The sequence below is a fragment of the Lagopus muta genome, chromosome Z (genome assembly GCF_023343835.1).
Source record: "Lagopus muta isolate bLagMut1 chromosome Z, bLagMut1 primary, whole genome shotgun sequence".
NCBI lineage: Eukaryota > Metazoa > Chordata > Aves > Galliformes > Phasianidae > Lagopus > Lagopus muta.
In genome coordinates, this window is record NC_064472.1 from 12,521,495 (window position 1) to 12,541,194 (window position 19,700).

Consider the following 19,700-nt stretch of genomic DNA (forward strand, 5'->3'; position numbering starts at 1 on the left):
CAGCCAAGACTACCACGTCAGAGACTGGAGTACAAAGCAAAGGTCTGTAGCACCTCCAGTTTACATTACTGAATCAGACAGCAACAGCTGGCTTGCCAAACACGGTAGTGATATACTAGGGCCTAGGCAGAGAGCAAAGTTTTATCACTTTTAATCTTGTGCCAGTTACAATACCTCCTACCTGATAATTACCAGTAGGGGGAGCCCGTTTATTTTGCATAACCTCAATGAATATGAATTAAATAGTTCTGCTTTCTTTCTAGAAATTTTCCAATGCCAGAAAATTGTGTTTGTACTCTGGTTACTGTTTTGAGTGTGTTTAGGTATGCTGCAACCTCTATCAACGTCCTGAAAATGCTGTGTTCTACTGTCTTCTAAGTGATGTTTAAACCCATACTAATGATGCGGCACTGTTACTTTTACATCTGACTTTATTCTGTTCTGTCCCTTTTTTTTCTATTTTTTTTTTGAACTATCTGGTGCTTCACTGCACTTTTCTTCTCAAGATGCGTTTATGCTTTCAAGATAATGGTGAGCCAACATTCCAGTAATAAGAATGAATTTACATTTTCCTGCTAATTTCAAAGTTTGTAAATTTATGTCACTGCTGAATATCAGAAATTCCAAAGGAATTGCCAGTTTCTTAAAATAGTAATTGTCTAATTTTTTTACACACAGAGACAAAACTTGTAGTGAAAGTGAAGACAGTTCAGATGAAGAGTTAACTGGTCCTTCCACAGTACTCCAGGCTTCTGTTCAAAGTTCTGCTGTGGATGATGATGATGAAGAATTCATTGGTCCACCACTTCCACCAGGGTTCAAGGACAGTGATGATGATGATACAGAGGACGAAGATAATGTAAGTAATTTGTTCCTCCTTAATGTTTTAATGCTCTGAATAAACTCTAATTTTTAAGTACGCTCTTTCCTTTGTGGTTGGATTTGCATATGAAGTATGACTGAGATTTGAAATGCAGATTTTAGGTAGTGATAACAAATGCAAACAATTGTTTTCATTTAAAAATGCACATATTTTTGAAACATATATATGTGAATATTACTAGAAGCTCATCATTAATTAATATATTTTATTTATTTAATGTCTTTTTTCCGAACTGTAGAGTAACTATATAAATAAGTATTTTATGTAAATATTTTAGGTACCTTCTTTCTAGTATGTTCAAAGTTCTTTCATGAAAGGGTATGTAGAAGTAGGATTAAGTTTATGGAGAACAATTATGCCAAAATTGGTGGAGAAAATATGCAACCATAGTTGAGGAGTTTTTTTTTGTTGTTTTTGTTTTTAGATTAAATAAATGCCAGTCTCATTTGTTAGAGTGAGCATAGTTCTTTTTCATGTCTGTTGAAAACAAGAAGTAAACACCAAGCAGGCTGCACTTGTGTATCACAGATACTCAGCTGATACATGTCTCTATGTTTAGTTCTTCTTTCTCCAAATCTTCCTAGTGTCTGGTTTAGCCAGGCAGGCAACTGAGCATCACACAGTCAATCACTCACTCCCCCCTCTCCCAGTGGGACAATGAAGAGAATTGGGGAAAAGATGTAGAACACGTAGGTATGGATAAAAATAAAAAACAAAGCTATTTACTAGGACAGACAAAGCAGAGAGAAATAATAGTAATGAGAAGTACATATACTATATGTATATATATATGACAGTTTCCATGTTCTTTTGCATCAAGAATGAAATAAATGATGGAAGAACAGCTTTTGGTACCATTTAGTAGAATGCAAAATCTCTGTCCTGTTACATAAATATAAATCTATTCCTAAAAAAAACCAAATTTTCAGCTGTCTCAGAGATTTCTTGTCAATTCCTATTTAGTTCTGGCTAAATGTCTAGCTCGTTGCTCCCTTTCCTGTAACATCTTTTCTTGAATTGCTTCAAATATAAAATTTCAGATTACCCACTTAAAGAGAACAAGAGCAGTTAAGCAGTAATATTCCTGCATTCTAGAGTGAGTTCAACCTTTTTTTAAAATTCATTAATTAGGAAAACGATTTAGGATAAATTCTGATGCTTTAAGATTTGTATGACTGTTTGATCTGCCTCATGCTACTGTTGCACACTGATTTCCTTGATTATCAAAGTGTACATTCTGGGTTCACATCTCCTGTGATCATTTCTGTACTCTACCCATGACTCATTTTGTGTTAGCAAACCAGCTGCAGTCAGATCCCAGACTTCCTCTGATAGTTGAATGCCTTAAGTTAATTTCTTACTTGTATTTGTACCAGGAATCCCCTTCATTTCATGTAGTGGTGCTGTGTACTCAGTCTGTATTCCTGAGAACATCATAGACTCAGCTGGTTTCTCCTGCTGTGGTTCACTTCATATTGAAGTGACCGCTTATTTTCTGCCAGTTTTCATAATTTCTCCCATCTCAGATCTGCTTGTTTATATATCTTTTAGATCATTGTAAAATCTCAAAACACAGTACTTCATCCAGATGTTTTATCAAATATGAATCTCCAGAATAACAGAATCATAGAATTATAGAATGTCCTAGGTTGGAAAGGACCTCAGTGATCATCGAGTTTCAACACCCCTGCTATGTGCAAGATAGATAGCAGACTACCAGACCAGGCTACCCAGAGCCACATCCAGCCTGGCCTTGAATGCCTCCAGGGATGGGGCATCCACAGCCTCCCTGGGCCACCAGTTCCAGTGTGTCACCACCCTCTGTGTGAAAAACTTCCTCCTAATATCTAACCTAAACCTCCCCTGTCTCAGTTTAAATCCATTCCCCCTTGTCCTATCACTATCAACACATGTGCCATTCCTCCTTCTGTTTATATGCTCCCTTCAAGTACTGGAAGGCCACCATGAGGTCTCCCCGGAGCCTTCTCTTCTCCAAGCTAAACAATCCCAGTTCCCTCAACCTTTCCTCATAGGAGAGGTTCTCCAGCCCTCTGATCATCTTATTGGCCCTCATCTGGACCCATTCCAAGAGCTCCACCTCCTTCCTGTACTGGGGGTCCCAGGCCTGGATGCAGTCCTGCAGATGGGGCCTCATAAGAGCTGAGTAGAGCAGGACAATCACCTCCCTGCTGACCATCCCTCTTTTAATGCAGCCCGGAACACAGTTAGGCTGCAAGCACACACGACTGGCTCATGTCCAGCTTCTCGTCCACCAGGATCCCCCGATCCTTCTCCACAGGGCTGCTCTCAGGGAGTTTGTCTCCTGTTCTGTATAACAGTTCTTGTATTGAAAAGTACTTACATCTACACTGTAGGAATTGTTTAGTCTTGGAGTTTGGGCCTATTTTAGGATCCAGTATGTTAGTAGTGAGCCCACCTCCTTCTCATTTTGAAGAAAGTAAGTTTAGCACAAAAAAGAGCAAAGTCTAAAGTTATCTGTTAATGTACGTTAAGTTTGTATATGTACTTGGAAATGATAAATCTCAAAAAAGTATACTTGTTATGCACAGATATGTTGTTCTTTCTTTGGAGCCTCATTGCAGTACCCTTCTAAATCTCTGGTTCTAGCTGTCTTTTCTTTGAGAAAATAATCTGCTGATGGCAGATCAAAAGTTTGAAGCCTTATAGCAATAAGTAATTAAATTCATATAAAAATTAATAACCAGGCCTGGGAATCAATTCCTACAGGTGTCTTTGATCTTTGGCTGAATAAAAGTTCTCCAGGGTTGTCAAAGAAATTAATTCTGTACAACACTAAAATAAAACAATGTAAATTTGAAATCATACTAAATCCTGGCAACGAAACCTAAAATGTAGCCTTCCGTCTTTTAGCATTTCATAGAATTAATACACAAAACTTTTCATGACAGAAATTACTGGAATTTTCTTTTACAAATGAGAATTGATGCAAGTAGCTTGTGATTTGACCACAATTTTGTTATAGACTGGATTCACATTTAGAAAGATTTCTGCTGTGGTACTGTGGCCTATTTCAGAGATATCACTTTCTGCAGTTAGAAGAAGGCGTTGTGCATTTAGCTTTTTGCAATGAAGTTCTGAGATAAAATAGATGTCTCTTGCAATAAAGATTATTGGCAGTTGTCTTCCCAGCATTTACTGAACTAACAGAATTATTTGTGGTAACAAAACAAAATATTTGAGATCTATTTTGTTGAATTATCAACAGAAGACTCTCTTGACACCTCTTTTGTTGGTTAATTTTAGTCATGTAATTCTGTTAAATTCACACAAGTCAGAAGTCTTATAGACAGATGATACACTACTGTTCTAACTTATGAGATGGTTATCTTTTTCATTTCAGTGATGAGTGCTGTATGCGTTCCTAAATTTTTACTTTAGTTACGTTCCAACCACATGCTGGTGCCAGGTTGTAGCAGACTCTGTCAGTTATTTTTGTATTTTTGGAACGAATGAGGTCCTGTAAGAAAAAGTAAATAAATGCTGAGCATTCATTTAGGTAGCACTGTAGTTCAGGAGAACGATATTTTTAATAATTGAGAAATTACGGGAAGATGCATAGAGATCTAAGTGGTAAAACTATGTGTATTTTTAGTAGCAGTGGATTTGTTTCATGGAACAGGTTAAGACTTAGTAGCAGAGGGAGCCCATTCTTCATAAGCTATCAGCAAAAAAAAAAAAAAAAATGGTCAGCGGTGGCTGTACCATAGTAAGGCTTTGTATATTGAAATCTCTAAAATGCAGTCTAATATACATGCAAACCATTTTAGAAGATAAGAACTGAATTGTTGCTGTAACTTGTACTAATAAGATGCTTGGTTTTTATCTTTCTTGTTTTTACATAATTGCTTACAGAAATGTCAGATTTATGAATTCTAAGCACCGAGTATGATTTGTTTCCATTAACTCTTTCCCAAGAGCAGTGTCTTGTCCAGTGAAACACTTGCTTTGGTTCTGTGAATTTCACAAAAATGCAAACAGAAAAACAATTTGCAGAAACAGGTTGTTGTTTTTTTTTTTTTTCATAGGCCTGTTTCTTTTCTAATTCAACTTGTGTTTCTCAATATTCACTTTGCTTGTAGACTGTGTTAATTTCTAGCAACATTATAGTATTAATGTATTTAAGAGTGTGTGCATATAAATATATATATGGTATTTGAGTAACACTACAACTGTCTTGATGAAGTGGAGTAACTAGAAACCAGAGTTAAAAGACCCCGATGAAAAGTTTCAGACAGAAAGGTAACTCACAGTCTGGTATGATTTAAGTTTGTCTGAACTTAAGACAATAGTTACAAAACAGTCTAGAATAGATTTAGTTGAGAATAAGCAGAACAGCAGAAATATGAGACTTGTGGGTTTTCAGTCTAAACAGTTAATTTATAACTGGGAAGACATTGTGTCAGCATGGATGCCAGAGACCCTTGGGGTGTAGAGCATCTCCTTACTGCTGTTCATGAGCTCAGTTGTTTTCTTTCCTCTGAAGGGAATAAGGAAACAGCTGTGCTGTCCTGATTTCCTGTTGATCGATTGGTGATCACAGTACGATCCTGTGAGCCTCCCAAAAAGCAGGTGTTGATGTTACAAGAACTCTGTTATTCCTTTTTCTTGCTTGTACTTCAGCCTGTGGTTGGTATGCATGGGGACATGTTTGGGAGAGGAGAAATGGAAAGCTTCATTGAATAATTTGTTTTATTTCCAGATGGATTGTGAGACAATCTTTCTCCAAACATGAGCATTTATATTTTTGACCCTGAAGGAATTTTTCTTTAATAGTTATATGAATTGAAGTTCTGTACTCTGGAGTCTTGTGAACTTTGTATAGCAAGTAAAAAAACATCGTAGCAGTGGCTTTGCTGTGGTAACTTGCCACTGTCTCTTGAGCTCAACTTTAGATGTATTTTTTTTAAATTATAGGAGTGTATTGTTTTGGTTTCTTTTTCTGCCGCTGTGTGTTCAGTTGTGTCTCTCTGTTTCCTGTATTGATTGTCCATAGACACGTTTGTCAAAAGTGACTGCAAAAAGAAAAGCATCTTTTGAGGTTAGGGCTGCCTCAGGACTTCCCAGCCCGTACCTTATTTAACCAAGTGATCATCATGTAGAAGGAATATCTAGTGGTTATTGTCTTTGATGGGATTTTTTTCTTGTTATTGGAGTTTCTGGGGAAAATTGTTAATATAAATTAACTGTCAAATGTTTTTTGCCTTGTAATATTTTAAGTCAGCACTATTAGTTTTTGAATATTTTATGTAAGACTTTGCATTTCTGTTATTTACATTTAATTAAACATAACCTTTTGAGTTGAGTCATGGATACTGTATTACATATGAATTCTGACTTGAGTTACTTTTTATTCTGAATTTATATGAGTTTGTTTTGTATACTTAAGTATTTACAGTAGCTGTTGTAAAGGATTCTTGTGGTCTTGATTAAATTCTGTGTTGATATTCGTGGTATATATGTTTAACAAATCAATATTTAGATTTATTGGCTTATCTATCTATGATGGTACACCTTCACTTGTGCCAGGAGTGGTGATTCAAAAGCATGACACATTACACAGCATGCTTGTAAGTACTTAAGCAAATATTTTAAAGTGCTTGTTTTGTAGTAATGTCAGGGGCACCTTATATAGAGTGTGCTTTTAAGGAAATTAGTATGTTTGGTGTCAAGTCCCTTTGATACTTTCCTCTTGTTACAATTTTGCTTTTTATGTAGAATGCTTGCATTAATTTGGGGAGTAAGGTAGATAAGCAGTAGAGCTGTCCATTTGAAGTGACTGGTGCTTTCAAGTAGTACTTCTTTTCCCCTGAGGGAATAAAATCTTGATTGGGTTGTCAGTAGTTTCATGTGGTCATAAGCTGAGGTTGGTTAGGAAGGAGCAGTGTGTACTGTGGTCTTGAAGTCCTTAAACTTCGATTTCTAACCACAAAACTGTGTCATGGAAGATTTGAAAATCTTTCTGTTTCCTAAAAATACAAGGAATGTAAGTGTGAGACTTATTTCTCAAAGGACAAGTTTATTACAGGGACAGTTTTTTATGTAGTAAATTTTGAAATTGAGAGATGTAATCTTTGACTTCTTTTTGTTTGTTTGTTTGTTTGTTTTTGTCTGAGCTGGACACACTGGAGCTGTATTTAGCATTTGTGTGATCCAAAAGATTCCATCTGGAGGCAGACAGGGAACTAGCCACTGCAGTCATGTCAGGTTAATGAATGGATGCATTTGATCTGGGACATATTGCATTTTCAAGGTAATGGATGACACCTATTGAAATGCATTTGTAAGACGATCTTTATGAATATTCTCCTCTACATCTGATTAGATAACTGCTGAGTTCCTTTAACTTAATTGAGCGCTAACAACTTGCAGCCCTTTTTTTCCTCTCTGAAGCAACAGATATAGGAATGGCTGTTGAAAGGATTTCCTGGATGGATTTGTAAGCCTTTATCTTCTCTGTGGAACATGGTTACATGTGATTCCTCTTTGGAATTGAGAACTGTTTCTCCCTTCAGTACCAAACAGATAGTAATCGTATGGTAATTATGTCCCTGAAACAAACACAGCCTTGAGGCTCTTCAAGGCTGTACTCTGATTTGGGCATATTTCCAAAATGATAACATAGTCTTATTCCAAGTTTTCAAATTGTTTTGAGACACTTCAGATTTTTTGCAAGGGTTTAACAGGACATGCTAGTAATACTGGATTGTTCACAATGGAAGAAAGCCATTTCCTGCTGATGGAGAATTTAAGTAGGCTGTAATTATTCCAAATTCCAATTTAGCCTGGCTATGGTACCAGGCTAAAAATCATGGTCTTGTAAAAATAAATAAATGTTGTGGGAATTTTTGGTTGTCTTAAGGAGTTTTTGCATTTTTTCTCTGAATTGCCTGTATTAAACATTGTTTACCCATTCATATTTCTTCCTTTCTAAACAAGCAAAAGAGGGGAAGCTGAACGAAGCAATTTCTGTGTATGAAACATGTAGAAAAGTGCAGTTTTGAAGATGAGTTTCTTCTTGAACGTCTTCTAGTCACTGACATGTTCATGAAAAATAGATGGTAATTACCATTGCTTCTCATTTCCTTTTGCGTCACCTTCTTATAAAATCAGGAGGAAAATACTTTTCTCATAGCTATGCAAAGTGTATTATTTGGTTTTGACAGCATTTCTACTGTAAAAATCAGGAAAATACAATTTTTTTATGCTGTGTATGAGATAAGTCATGCAACTTTTTTAAGGATCATGAGTTTGGTTACTGGTGTCTCAAGAATGCAAAAGACTGTCTCAAAAGTGAGTTAAAAAAGATCTGGAACCAAATTAAAGCGTAATCAACCGCCCAAATCAGATAATGAAGTCAGTGTGTGTACTTAAGAGAATCTGTAAGAAGCTAGAGAGGAAGAACTTGAGAGCATCATACTTAAGGAATACAGGAGGAATGTAACAGGGTAATTGCCCTTAGAAAACGCTTGTCTTTCATAAAAGGGCATGGATATGTGCTTTTCCCACCTTCAACTTGCTGCCTTAGAGTAAATGATTGCACCAGGAGGAAACAAATATACTTACAGAAATATCTATTTATCAGTTCTGCAGAATGTTGCAAGATCCTTCTGCTGTATTTCGTATTGCAACTGTATTCCTTCATGATACTGGTTTTAGTTAGCACTTCGACTGAATATAAGAAGTTGTAGGTATTTTTACTTACTTCTTTGAGCTTGTTTTTATGCATACTTTATGAAATAATTAACAGACATTTATTGACTTCCAAATACTTTAAAATTAGACAGAGGTGGCTTCAGTAGTGTTAAATGAAATGTGATACAGAACATAATTAAGATCTCTAAGATTTGCTGATAAGTGAGAGTAATAACAATAATTATGCCCCATTTTTACTCTTCGACACCTTCTTTGAGACCTGTCTGAGCACCATGACCTAAAGGAGCCTGTAGAAAGCTCCTTTGGGAGCTGTTGGTACTGCTACTCTATTTGAAAAGTGAACCATGTATGGGATCTCTGTGCTGGTCTCTCATGACGCTGTTGTTTTCTTTATATTCAGAAGATTTTCAGGGAGATAATGTCCATAAAGAAGAGTGTTTGCTGCCTGCTGTGTTTGAGGCATGGGCAGATCTGTACAATTCTATAAGGAACCTCTTAAAAGATGTAAGGAATTCTTAGTCTTTCTAAGCACATATTATACATGCATATCTCAGTCTGAGGCAAGACTGTACTTTCCAGATCGTAATGTTCAACAAAATATGTAGTTGTAAGTGTTAGGAATTCCATTCATGCAATGGCATAAGAACTATGATCCTAAATATGACTTTCTTTACTCTAAGAGGAGATTTAAATCTTTGGGAATTAAGAGACTAAAATTATGTTCTTTGAGAGCCTGAAAGAATTATGCAGTCAAAACAAATTAGTTAGTACCGTCTTCCGTGATGCTTTTGTTGACTATTGCAAAAAAAAAATGTCATGCATTTTTACAAAGAAGCACAAATAGCATACTGTTTTTATCAGTGTTGCAAGACAAAATGTTTCTAGATTTAGGAAGGGAGCTAACAACAGTGCTACTAGTATTCTATGCTGTATTGTTGTTTAATATGTAAACAGTAGGTTTTCTTTATATTTGGCATGCAAATGTTATTTGAACAAGTTATTTATGCTGTAAACAGAAGAATAAGAAATACAGAACACTTACGAGAACGAATAGAAAATAAAGGAAATAGATACATTTCAAATGCTAAGTATTTGAAATATTCCTGATGGAGACCATTAAATAATTTAGAAGGGCTAGATTTGAAGGAGGAGTTTAAGTGACATGTAGTTACATTTCCTTTCCAAAGCAAGTCTTCACAGGATTTTCAATTAACAAATGATTTATGTTAAACTGCTGTAACTATAGGCTGCTCCAGTGGTATCCTTGGAGAGCAATTTTGTTGACTCTTGGAATGTCTGCTGTTTGTTTAAAAGATGGCCTTGGATTTTTATGAACATGAGTCTACCATGTGTATTGTTTTACAACTGCTGCAATGGCATCTCTTATTTGCAGGTGGGCACTTAGCAGTTATTCAGGGACTATACATACTTGATGCTAACACTATCCAGATCACAAAAGAATCATTCTGAGCTATCTTATTTTACTCCTGCTTATCTTGTTTTGTATTTCAAAATTTAATACAATTATTTTCAAAATATCAGGGTCTTGGATAATATTATGCTGTGTTGTCTTGTCTGCTGCTTATAAATGCTTATTCAAATTGCATCACTGTAATTGAGGTATGATAAATTTTCACAGAGCCAAATATGAGGAATATGTCATTCGTATTCATTTTTTATTAACCATCCCCATTCATATTTCACTACTGAGGCTTTTGAAATCATTTAAAGCTTCTAGCAGGATTCTATTGAACACACTTTTTAAAACTGATTATTCATTTGTTTTACAGGCAATATTTTTTATTTTAAATGTGAAAATAATCAGTTGTTTCTGCAGAAAAGCTTTTTGAAACATCTTAAGGAATGCCTACTTAATGAGGAATAAAATAAGAAAACTAAAAAAGAAGCCTTTAACATTTTGCATATCTTTTTATTAGGACTTTGATGTAGATCAGGTGACCTAGATGTAGCATTTGGTTTTGAATCAACACGTTAAGATGCAAAAGTTGTTTTCATACTGTTACCATAATTTGCAAGAATAATGAAAAGGTGTTAAGTTAATGTAATCTTTCCTATTGAAAAAATAGTTTTAGAGGGACATCTGCAACAGAGATAAAGATCTTTCTATTCAGTTTTCTGAAACACTGTATCCCTTAGACTTTTACTTGTACTTGAGGAAACAGCTGTCCTATGGCCACAATGAGTCAGACTCCGTAATACCACACACGTTCTTAAGGCAGTTCACATCACATGTAAAGCAGATCAGGCCCACAGAGTGTATCTTGTCCAGTATTCTATTAGAAAATGGAGAGATGGAGGCCAAAATGGAATGCTTTTTTCCATATTTAACCACATGACTAAGGCTTATCGGGCATGTGGATGTAAGAATGTTTACCAGTTAGTCCTTGTGAAAATAACGATGATGAGAAATCTCCAAAGTTTCAGAGAAAATACAGTCTTGTAGTACAAATGCAAGCACATTAAAAAGATTATTATTATCTGTGTATTCTGTGTATATTGTGTATTCTGTGAATCTGTGTGTATTATCTGTGTGCTGCCAGGTCCTGCAACTATGCATTTGCTCATTAGTGGAGGTTAATTGGAGTGACTTGGATGGCTCTGTACCCATGTTCGGTTTTGATGCACTAGAAATGTAAGTCATGAAAGACTTGTTATCTCAGAATGATAAGAGCTTGGCTATTTATTTTGCTTAGTCACTGTATCCAAATGACAACTAGCAACAAACTGGTGATGTTTTCTGTGTGTTATTGAGCCTTAGTCGCTGCATCTGCATGGGAGTCTGCCTTTATATTTACTGCAAGTTGAATAAATATCTTGCTTGCAAATATTGCTGTTGCGCTACACTTGTGTGGGCACATAGCAAATCTTGTGAAAATGCTATGTCAATGGCCTGTGCTAATGGGACTGAAAGGACTGTAACAGGAATTAAAGATGTATCTATTTGAAAATGTGGTTGCTGTTGTGAGGTTGTCCTCTAATATGCTGTTCTCTGTGAGAAGGCAGACTTACCTGTCACTCTATAACCACATCTATAGGGATCAGCTAGCTTTCAGTGCTGACAGATTCATAGTTTATTTCAGTAGAGATAGTCAGTGAATCTCTCTTTCAAAACAAATATCATGATGTAACTGCTACTGTTCTCCAGCATATAAATATATATATATTTCTCTGTGGCATTCATTTTATAAGGAACTTAACTGTATTACTACCTATAATAAGTGTCCAAAATAAATACTAGGAATGGAAATTGAAACACAGAAAAACCCTAGCTTAATTATAATCAGTCTATACAAATGGCACATACCTACATTACAAGACCACTGTAATCCAGAGTACTGAATCATTTTTAAAGATAGTTCCCTTTTGTTCCACAGTTTAAAGTCTTGGTTGGTTTGTAACTGTTGATTCTACCTGTGGAAGAAAAATAAAATTATCAAGACATGGACTTGTGTGCAACTGCTTTTCTTATATTTGTCAATTCTTCAGGTTTTCTTTTTCAGCGATTTTTTCCTCTCTCCTTTGGATGACAGAAGGGAATGTGCAGGAGCATGAGATAGAACACTGGGCCACATAAAAGTGTGCAGTAATTCTGTGACTGACTTAAGTAGTTAGAAGTATGTCTGACATCCAGAATGAAATTGTAGAAATCAGTGATGATTGTAGAAAACTCTTCTGCCAATAACAAATTATTTTAATGATTTTCTTTATTTTGTCTTGCAACTTAGTGCCTTTCTTAGTCTTTTAAGATTAAATGCTGCTTTATTTCTCTGGTGATGGCAAACACTTATAGTTGTTTTCAGGTTTTTCTGGTACTTGTTCTCTCCCAGTCCTCCCCATAACAAACCCTTACTATGTAGTAATTTGATACTTTCCAGGGTGCCTCGTAGGGGTCAGGCATCCTGATCCTCTGTGTGCCTTCCTTGCTGGTATTCTTTCTGGTGTGTCCACTAAAGATTTTTTCTTCTTTCTGGAAAGGAATTTCTTAAAAATTGTTTCTTAAATATTAAAAATAGAAATAATTATTGTGATAGTGCAAACCCACAGCTAGTAGTGTAATGAAGAAAGATTCTGCATTTAACAGCTGAAATGTTAAAGCCAGATTCTTTCAATTATTTCTAAATTAAATGTATAAATAATACCAGATTTAGTAGAACTCCTGCCCATAAAATATTTTTCTTAGGGAAGACAATTACCATGCACTGAATAGACAGTGAATTATGAAAGGGCCCAAAGGTAGTTTTCTGTGACTTCCTTGAGTTTTTTAGTCCAAACAAGAATCTGCAATAAGTGTCTGAATGCAAAATAAGTGGTAATCAATTAATTCACTGCATTTTTAACAAAAATATTAACTCTCCAGAGTATGATGAATGTTATTAAATTTAAATTAGTTTTAGCTGTCCTTTTTATAATGCTGTGCTAAATGAACATCTGTCTGAATTGCCTGATGGTTCTGAAAACTACATCTGTCCTGTCAAAAAATAATAGTTGTCAGCTGTAGTTTAATTCTATGTAGTTTAATGTAATTTTGCATTAGTTTTCCTCTTGGGAGTAATCTCATGGTATACGTACTAATGGAAGCTGCGACCCTATCTAATACTTTCAGGGACTAGCATCCTAAAATGAATGCTAGCATAATGGACTTTAACCAAATTTGATGAGTAGTGGAATATCACAGAAATTACCCAACATCTAAGGCTGATATAGGAGAAAATTTTGTGTCTAACTGCATCTAGGCTATACTGTATACAGTCAGATTAATGGTAGCAGACCTTTTGTAGTAGATTTCATCCCAGAAATCCCTTGTGAGGCAGTTAAATGGTATAAAGAATTAGGCAGGTAAGAACCAGGAATATGAGGAAGCACTTTACTCCCTCTAGAGCAAGTTAGTGGCATACAAACAGAATATGGGTCCTCTCCTGATTATGAGAGAGAAGTGTCAGAAAAAGAATTTGTATTACTCTGAAAAATGTGGAGAGAGAAAAAGAATGAAAGCATAGGATGATGGAAATTTTCCCTCTGTTGGTTTTCTTTGCTGATGTGCTTGTAAGTATAGTAAAAAAAAGATTGATTATGTTCCCCCTAGATCTAGTTTTGATACTCCCTGCTGTCTCACCTTTCTGGAATATTGCAGTTAATGATGCAATTTGTTCTTTGGGAAATACCTTGGAGGATTTTAAGCCTGATGTACACCTAGACAGGAATTGTCTTCAGGCTGTTGGTGACTTTTTTTTTTTTGGTAGCAGTTGCATAAACATGAATGCCATTGGCTCACTTTCAGAACTAAAAAACAGGAGAACATCCTAATAACCAATTTTGGTCCTGAGCAGTTTGTGCATATTGCAGTTTCTGCATATAAAAGATTAAATCAAGAATGATAGAGGCACAGATTCTCTAAAACAATTATTATTTTTCTTAGCTTTTTTGAAAAAAATGCAAGGCAACCATTGGCAATACCACTGTCTGAGCTACATCTGTGCTGTTATTCTTGCTGAAAGGGGATGGAGAAGCTCTGGAAGCTCTGAGGCACACTGTTGATAATCTCTCAGCTTGGCACATCTGACATGAAAAAGGCTTACTATGTAAGCATTGGGCTTTACATACCATACCTAGCTGTGATTTCAAGTTCTGAGGAGGTCATCTCAGGTCTTTGATCCATTGGGGCAGACAGATTAGTTTGTACACGGTTTACAGTATGAATTATTTGAGTTCTTTAAGTGAAAGTTTGTAAACAGACTTATCAAGTAGTTATCATCTTAATGCAAATAATTGAATCTTATGAAAAATTCCACTATCTTGGACACAGCTTCCCTGCTGCCTTTATTGTGCAAACTTTGAAGTGCAGTGTCTGTCTGTCCTGTGCCTCTTGATATTAATAGATATTCCTGTGATGCCCACAGCCAACTGTGGAAATCTATTTATGTGCACTTGCTCACTCTTGCTAGCTTGTTCCTTCACCTATATGCCACACTGCTGGTATTGTTCACTGTCAGAGTGACTGTGAGAATATGAGAAAGAATGAATACCTTGCGCTGGGATTTAATGCATTAAATGTTTTTGAGGGACAGATGCCATTCACTTCGGCAGTGGGACCATGTCCGCTGTCAGCAAGTTGGTGAGTGACATGAAACTGTGTATGTGCTTGACACACCTGAGGGGTGGAGTGTCACCCAGAGAGAACTAGACAGACTGAGCAATGGGCCCAGGTGAACCTCATGAGGATCTATGAAGACATTCACAGGGTACTGTGCCTGGGTCGTGGCAGTCCTCACTACCGGTACAAGCTGGGGGATGTGAGAAAGGAATGCCCTGCCAAGGAGGACATAAGGGTACTGATGGGTGGTATGCTGAACATGAGCCAGCAGTGTGCCCTGTTAGTCCAGAAAGCCAACCATATCCTGGACTGTGTCAAAAGCAGTGTGGTCAGCAGGCCGAAAGAGGTGATCCTGCCCTTCTGCTCTGCTCTGTTGTACTGCATCCAGATGTGGAGTCCTCAGTACAGGAGAGACATGGACCTGTTGGAACGCTATTGGAGCACAATCCTGTTGGAAAGAACTTGGGAAGTAAGCTGGACATAAGCGAGCAGTGTGCCCATGCAGCCCAGGAAGCCAACTGTATTATGGGCTGCATCAAAAGCAGTGTGGCCAGCAGGGGCAGGGAGGTGATCCTGCTACTGTATTTTGTGCTGGGAAGACTTCACTTGGAGTGCTGTGTCCAGATGTGAAGTCTTCAGTACAGGAGAAATGTGAACTTATTGGAACATGTCCAATGGAGGGCCACAAATGCAATCCAAGGGATGGAATACCTCTCCTGTGAGGTCAGGCTGATAGAGCTGAGACTGTTCAGCCTGGAGAACAAAACGCTTTGAGGTGACCTGATAGTGGCCTTGCGGAATATAAAGTGAAGCAGAAAAAAAGAAAGGGGACAGATTCTCTAGCAGGTTTGTTGTGACAGGACAGGGAAAAATGGTTCCAAGCTAAAAGAGGGGAGATTTACATTGGACATACGGAAGAAATTTTTTTTACAATAAAGGCTGTAACCCTGGAACAGATTGCCCAGAGAGGTGATGGATGCCCCATCCCTGGAGACATTTAGGGTCTGGCTGGATCAGTCTTTGAGCAACTTGATCTAACTGTAGATGTCCCTGTTCATGGCAGGGGAGTTAGACTAGATCTTCAAAGGTACTTTCCAACTCAAAAAGTTCTGTGGTTCTATGAAATATATATTTGTAATATTCTGCTTGTAACAGTACGTGTTTGTGTCGAGCATATAACTGTCTTTTAAGAGCATGGTTCTGTTTTCATATTTTTGTCATGCACTGAAATTCAAAGGATAAGTCATTCACAGTTAAGAGCAGATTGCTATGAGCATCAGTGTTTTCCTACTTTCATAGATTGCTGTGTGCAGTAATTAGACGTGCCTGAAATAGCTGCTTTACAAAGAGAGACTTCAGCTAATAATGTGAATACAGAGGAATGTCTACAATCTGTAGAGTTTTATCAAGGTCTCATGAGAGGAATCTGATGACAAGAAGTTCCCATCATTCTCTACATCAAGGTCCATTTTTGGTATCTCAGACTGGATACTACCTGTAATAGTCATATAAAGTGAGGATCCGTAGTATCTGAGTGTGCAATGAATCTCTAAGGTTATTCACAGAAGGTAGGGTAAACTTTAAAAGCAGGCATGTCGAGAAGAGTGATTTGAAGTGGTCAGTACACTTTTGCTCTTTATCTTAAGCAGATTAATAGCAATGGCAAACTTAGGCCAGAACAGTTTGTAAGTTTATCTACTGTGCATTTCACGTGGCTCCCAAGAGGTGAAATGTAAATTATTGAGACTCCTGGGAAAGTCAAGGCTGGGATAGCATTGTGTATTAATATGAGATAGCATTAGTTTCAAACTAACCCGTATCACTTCATGGATTTCATGTCCAAGGTGAATGTCAAACATGAGGTCTACAGAACGAATTCCAGAAGTGGCAGCTAAATTCTACCTTAGTTCAGTGAACTGTGCAAAATCGGGAATCCTTGTTTTGGCTTCCTTTGTAGTTGTCTGGAAAATGTCCATTGTAGAGAATTTGAACAAATCTGAGCCAAAATTCTTGGTCTGCATTTGATTCAGTTGATTTTATGGGTTATACATTCCTTCCCACCACTGCAGCTTTTCCTGTGGAAAACCACGAAGCGTTTGTGTGCTCTGTTTCTCTTATGCTTATTGTTGGCTTGTTTTATACTTTCATTTCTCTTGATAGAATATTAAGTTGGACCTATGTTCTAGCATTTGTTCTTGCTGTATGGTGAAGGGAAGAACAATTGGGGAATATTTTTTAGCTGTATTGCTCCTGGAAACAGCAGTTATAGAATTGTGCATTCCCCTGCAACTTCACCAGCCAGTTTACCAGGAGATACAAAATACTACAAATCTGTTTTTCAGCAATTGCGGGACTAATTGTAATATGAACATTATACACAGAGTTCCTTTTTCTATTTCTTTTTTAATGAGTTTGTAAGGGAATTGGAGTACATCAAAGTGTGGAGTATTATTAATAGACGCTTGAAATGTTTTCTGGCTTGTTTGAGCTGGACAGATCAAACACATGAGTGAACCAATCATATTTATTAATGCAGTACGCTTGCAAGATGGGACATTTTTACCCCTTTAAGACATGATAATTAGTTATGCAAGAAATATCATACTGAAAATCTCACAGCAGATATATAGTAAATAGAGGGTATGAAATGTGGAGTTCCTTGTATCCAGGACTCTTCTGCTTTGAAAAGAAAGTGCTTCTAGAACATCATGTAAGCATGCAAAATTATTATCTCCTGTACTTGATAAGTCTGAGTGAATGGAAAGTATCGTAGTAACTATTAGTAATGACAAAGTTGAAGGTGCATGTTGCTGTTAATTAATTTTAGCTCTATTAACAAGGCATACAATTAATAGTGACTTACTTTGAATTATAAAAGCCAAATTTAAACTTCAGTTAGTAAAAGTAAGAAGACTCTCCTGATGACTCAAGTAATCTTCGTGTAGTATGGAGTATCTGAAGCAGCTCCTTGTGGACCAGACAAAAAGCCTATTGAATAATTTGAAGAAAGGTCCTATAGAATATATCTGATGTTCTATGTTCTTTAACAGTTATGGAGTGAGAAATATGTATGAGGACTTAACATAATGTCAGTGCAAGTCTGTGAAACGAGACATTTTGGTGAGGTTCTTGAATTTCTGCCTTCTTTATCCTTGCACGCAGCTATAACTTTATGTGCAGTCTTGACAATGACTCTTTATTTTAGACTGAGTTATAAATGGGAGCATCACTTCTGTACACTTTCATCCCTTAGATTCCTTGTGAACTGGCCATATTAATGTTGGGTTTGGCATGTGGGCATTTTTTCATCGTGAAACGTGTGAAGGTCATTGCTCTGTTTCCATATAATAGCCAACTGAGCAATAGTGAATAATAGTTTTTTAATTGCTATTTTGAAATGAATGTCTGTTTGTCTAGTTGTATGTCTTGTCACGTTCAATTGCAGTTATTTGGAATTTTCAGAAACTGTGTTATGTGTACAGCTATTGGTGTTTTTGGTATAAAATGCTAGAGGAGTCTCAACTTACTATACTATAGCTTATCCTATAGGAGCATATGAGAGTATTTTATGACTCATGAGTGTATCATTTAAATATGATGGGTTTTATGATTAAAATAAAATGATTCAGATTGACTATTCTATTGCTTAGTATTTTCAGTGAACATCTTGAAAGTTGTTTGCAGTTCTGATGGGTATTACAGTGCTTTTAATGAACTGGGTACATATCTGACTGTCATGTGCCATCTTTCTTTGATATAAAGGCTTTTGTTAAAGGAACATACCTCAGTGATGTGCAGAGAAAGGTGTTTCTTCCGAACATGGACCTCATGTGTGTGCAATATAAATGTATCTTTTCTTATTTCCAGATGCATAAAGTCGCTTAGCAATTTTTTCTCATGTCACATTACATAAAAATTCTGCTGCTATAACACAGCTTAAATGTTAATGTTTTGAAGGTAATTTATGTGTGGCATGGGAGAATTAGTAATCGAAACAGTAATAGAATTGGAACCAGCTGTGGGAGCTAGATAGGAAATTGTCCTTCCTTCCTGCAGTAACTTAGACATACTGTAATTTTTAACTCCCACCTCTCCTATCCCTACCCTGTGGTTGTAGATCTTCTTTGCATGACTTATCTGATCATTTTCCCTCTACCTTGATTTTAGTTCCTTATCCTAATTGATTAGTAAGTTTGTAGATAACTGAGATGTTTGTCACCAGTTGAGACAATGTGCATAATTTTGTCTTTTTTTCTTTTTCCTTTTTTTTTCTTTACGTATATTTCTCAGAGTAAACATTTGAGTGAACACCTTTTTACAATCAGAATCAGAGAACTGTTGAAAAGTAGAATCTGTGGACAACTCTTTCTCTCTAGAGATGTGATTGTTTAGTTTTTGCTGACTGTAGTGTGTTTGCTAAGAATAACAGGATCCCTGAGGACCTTGATGAACTTCACCAGCATTGCTGAATAAACCCTTATAGCAGATTCTTCATGATATATATTATTTATTCAAGTTTTACAGATGAGGAAACCAGGGTGTGCAGGAATGAAATAAATTGCATGAAGTTAGAGGTCATAGATTGGTCTATACCTAAATCATGTATCGTTTTAATTTTGATGGATTAAAATCTGTGTAGTTTGGGAGATGGCTCACTAATTTGTTTGCCATTGTTCTGGTGTAGAGGTTTTTATTAGTGTCACTAGGATGTTTTTGAGACTATGCGAGTGTAATCACAGAAAGTGAACATCAGCGTCTTTATTGTTTAGAGGAAAAGTGTATTTTATTTCCACTGTAAGAATTTCCATGTACGTTTCAGGCATAACAGCTGTAGAAGGAACATGGATTGCTTGTTTTGGCTTTTCAGGTTTTCATGAGTCTAAAATGAAAGCTTAGAGGGTTTGAGTTGCTGATGGGCTTAACTCCACTGCTTTATGAAACTTGCAAAAGAAACAACTACATATGCTACTGCATATATTGTTTTAATGTACTTCTGTAGAAGCATATGTA

At 36.5% G+C, this 19,700-nt stretch overlaps 1 protein-coding gene across 1 annotated transcript in view; it reads left to right on the plus strand.

Annotated features, from left to right (window-relative positions):
- WDR70 (WD repeat domain 70) overlaps positions 1-19,700 on the plus strand; it is a 153,257-nt gene that overhangs the window by 10,852 nt on the left and 122,705 nt on the right. Inside the window, exon 5 of the mRNA XM_048930753.1 lies at positions 679-859. Within this exon, the coding sequence (XP_048786710.1) occupies positions 679-859 (181 nt within the window). The remainder of the gene's footprint in view (positions 1-678; positions 860-19,700) is intronic.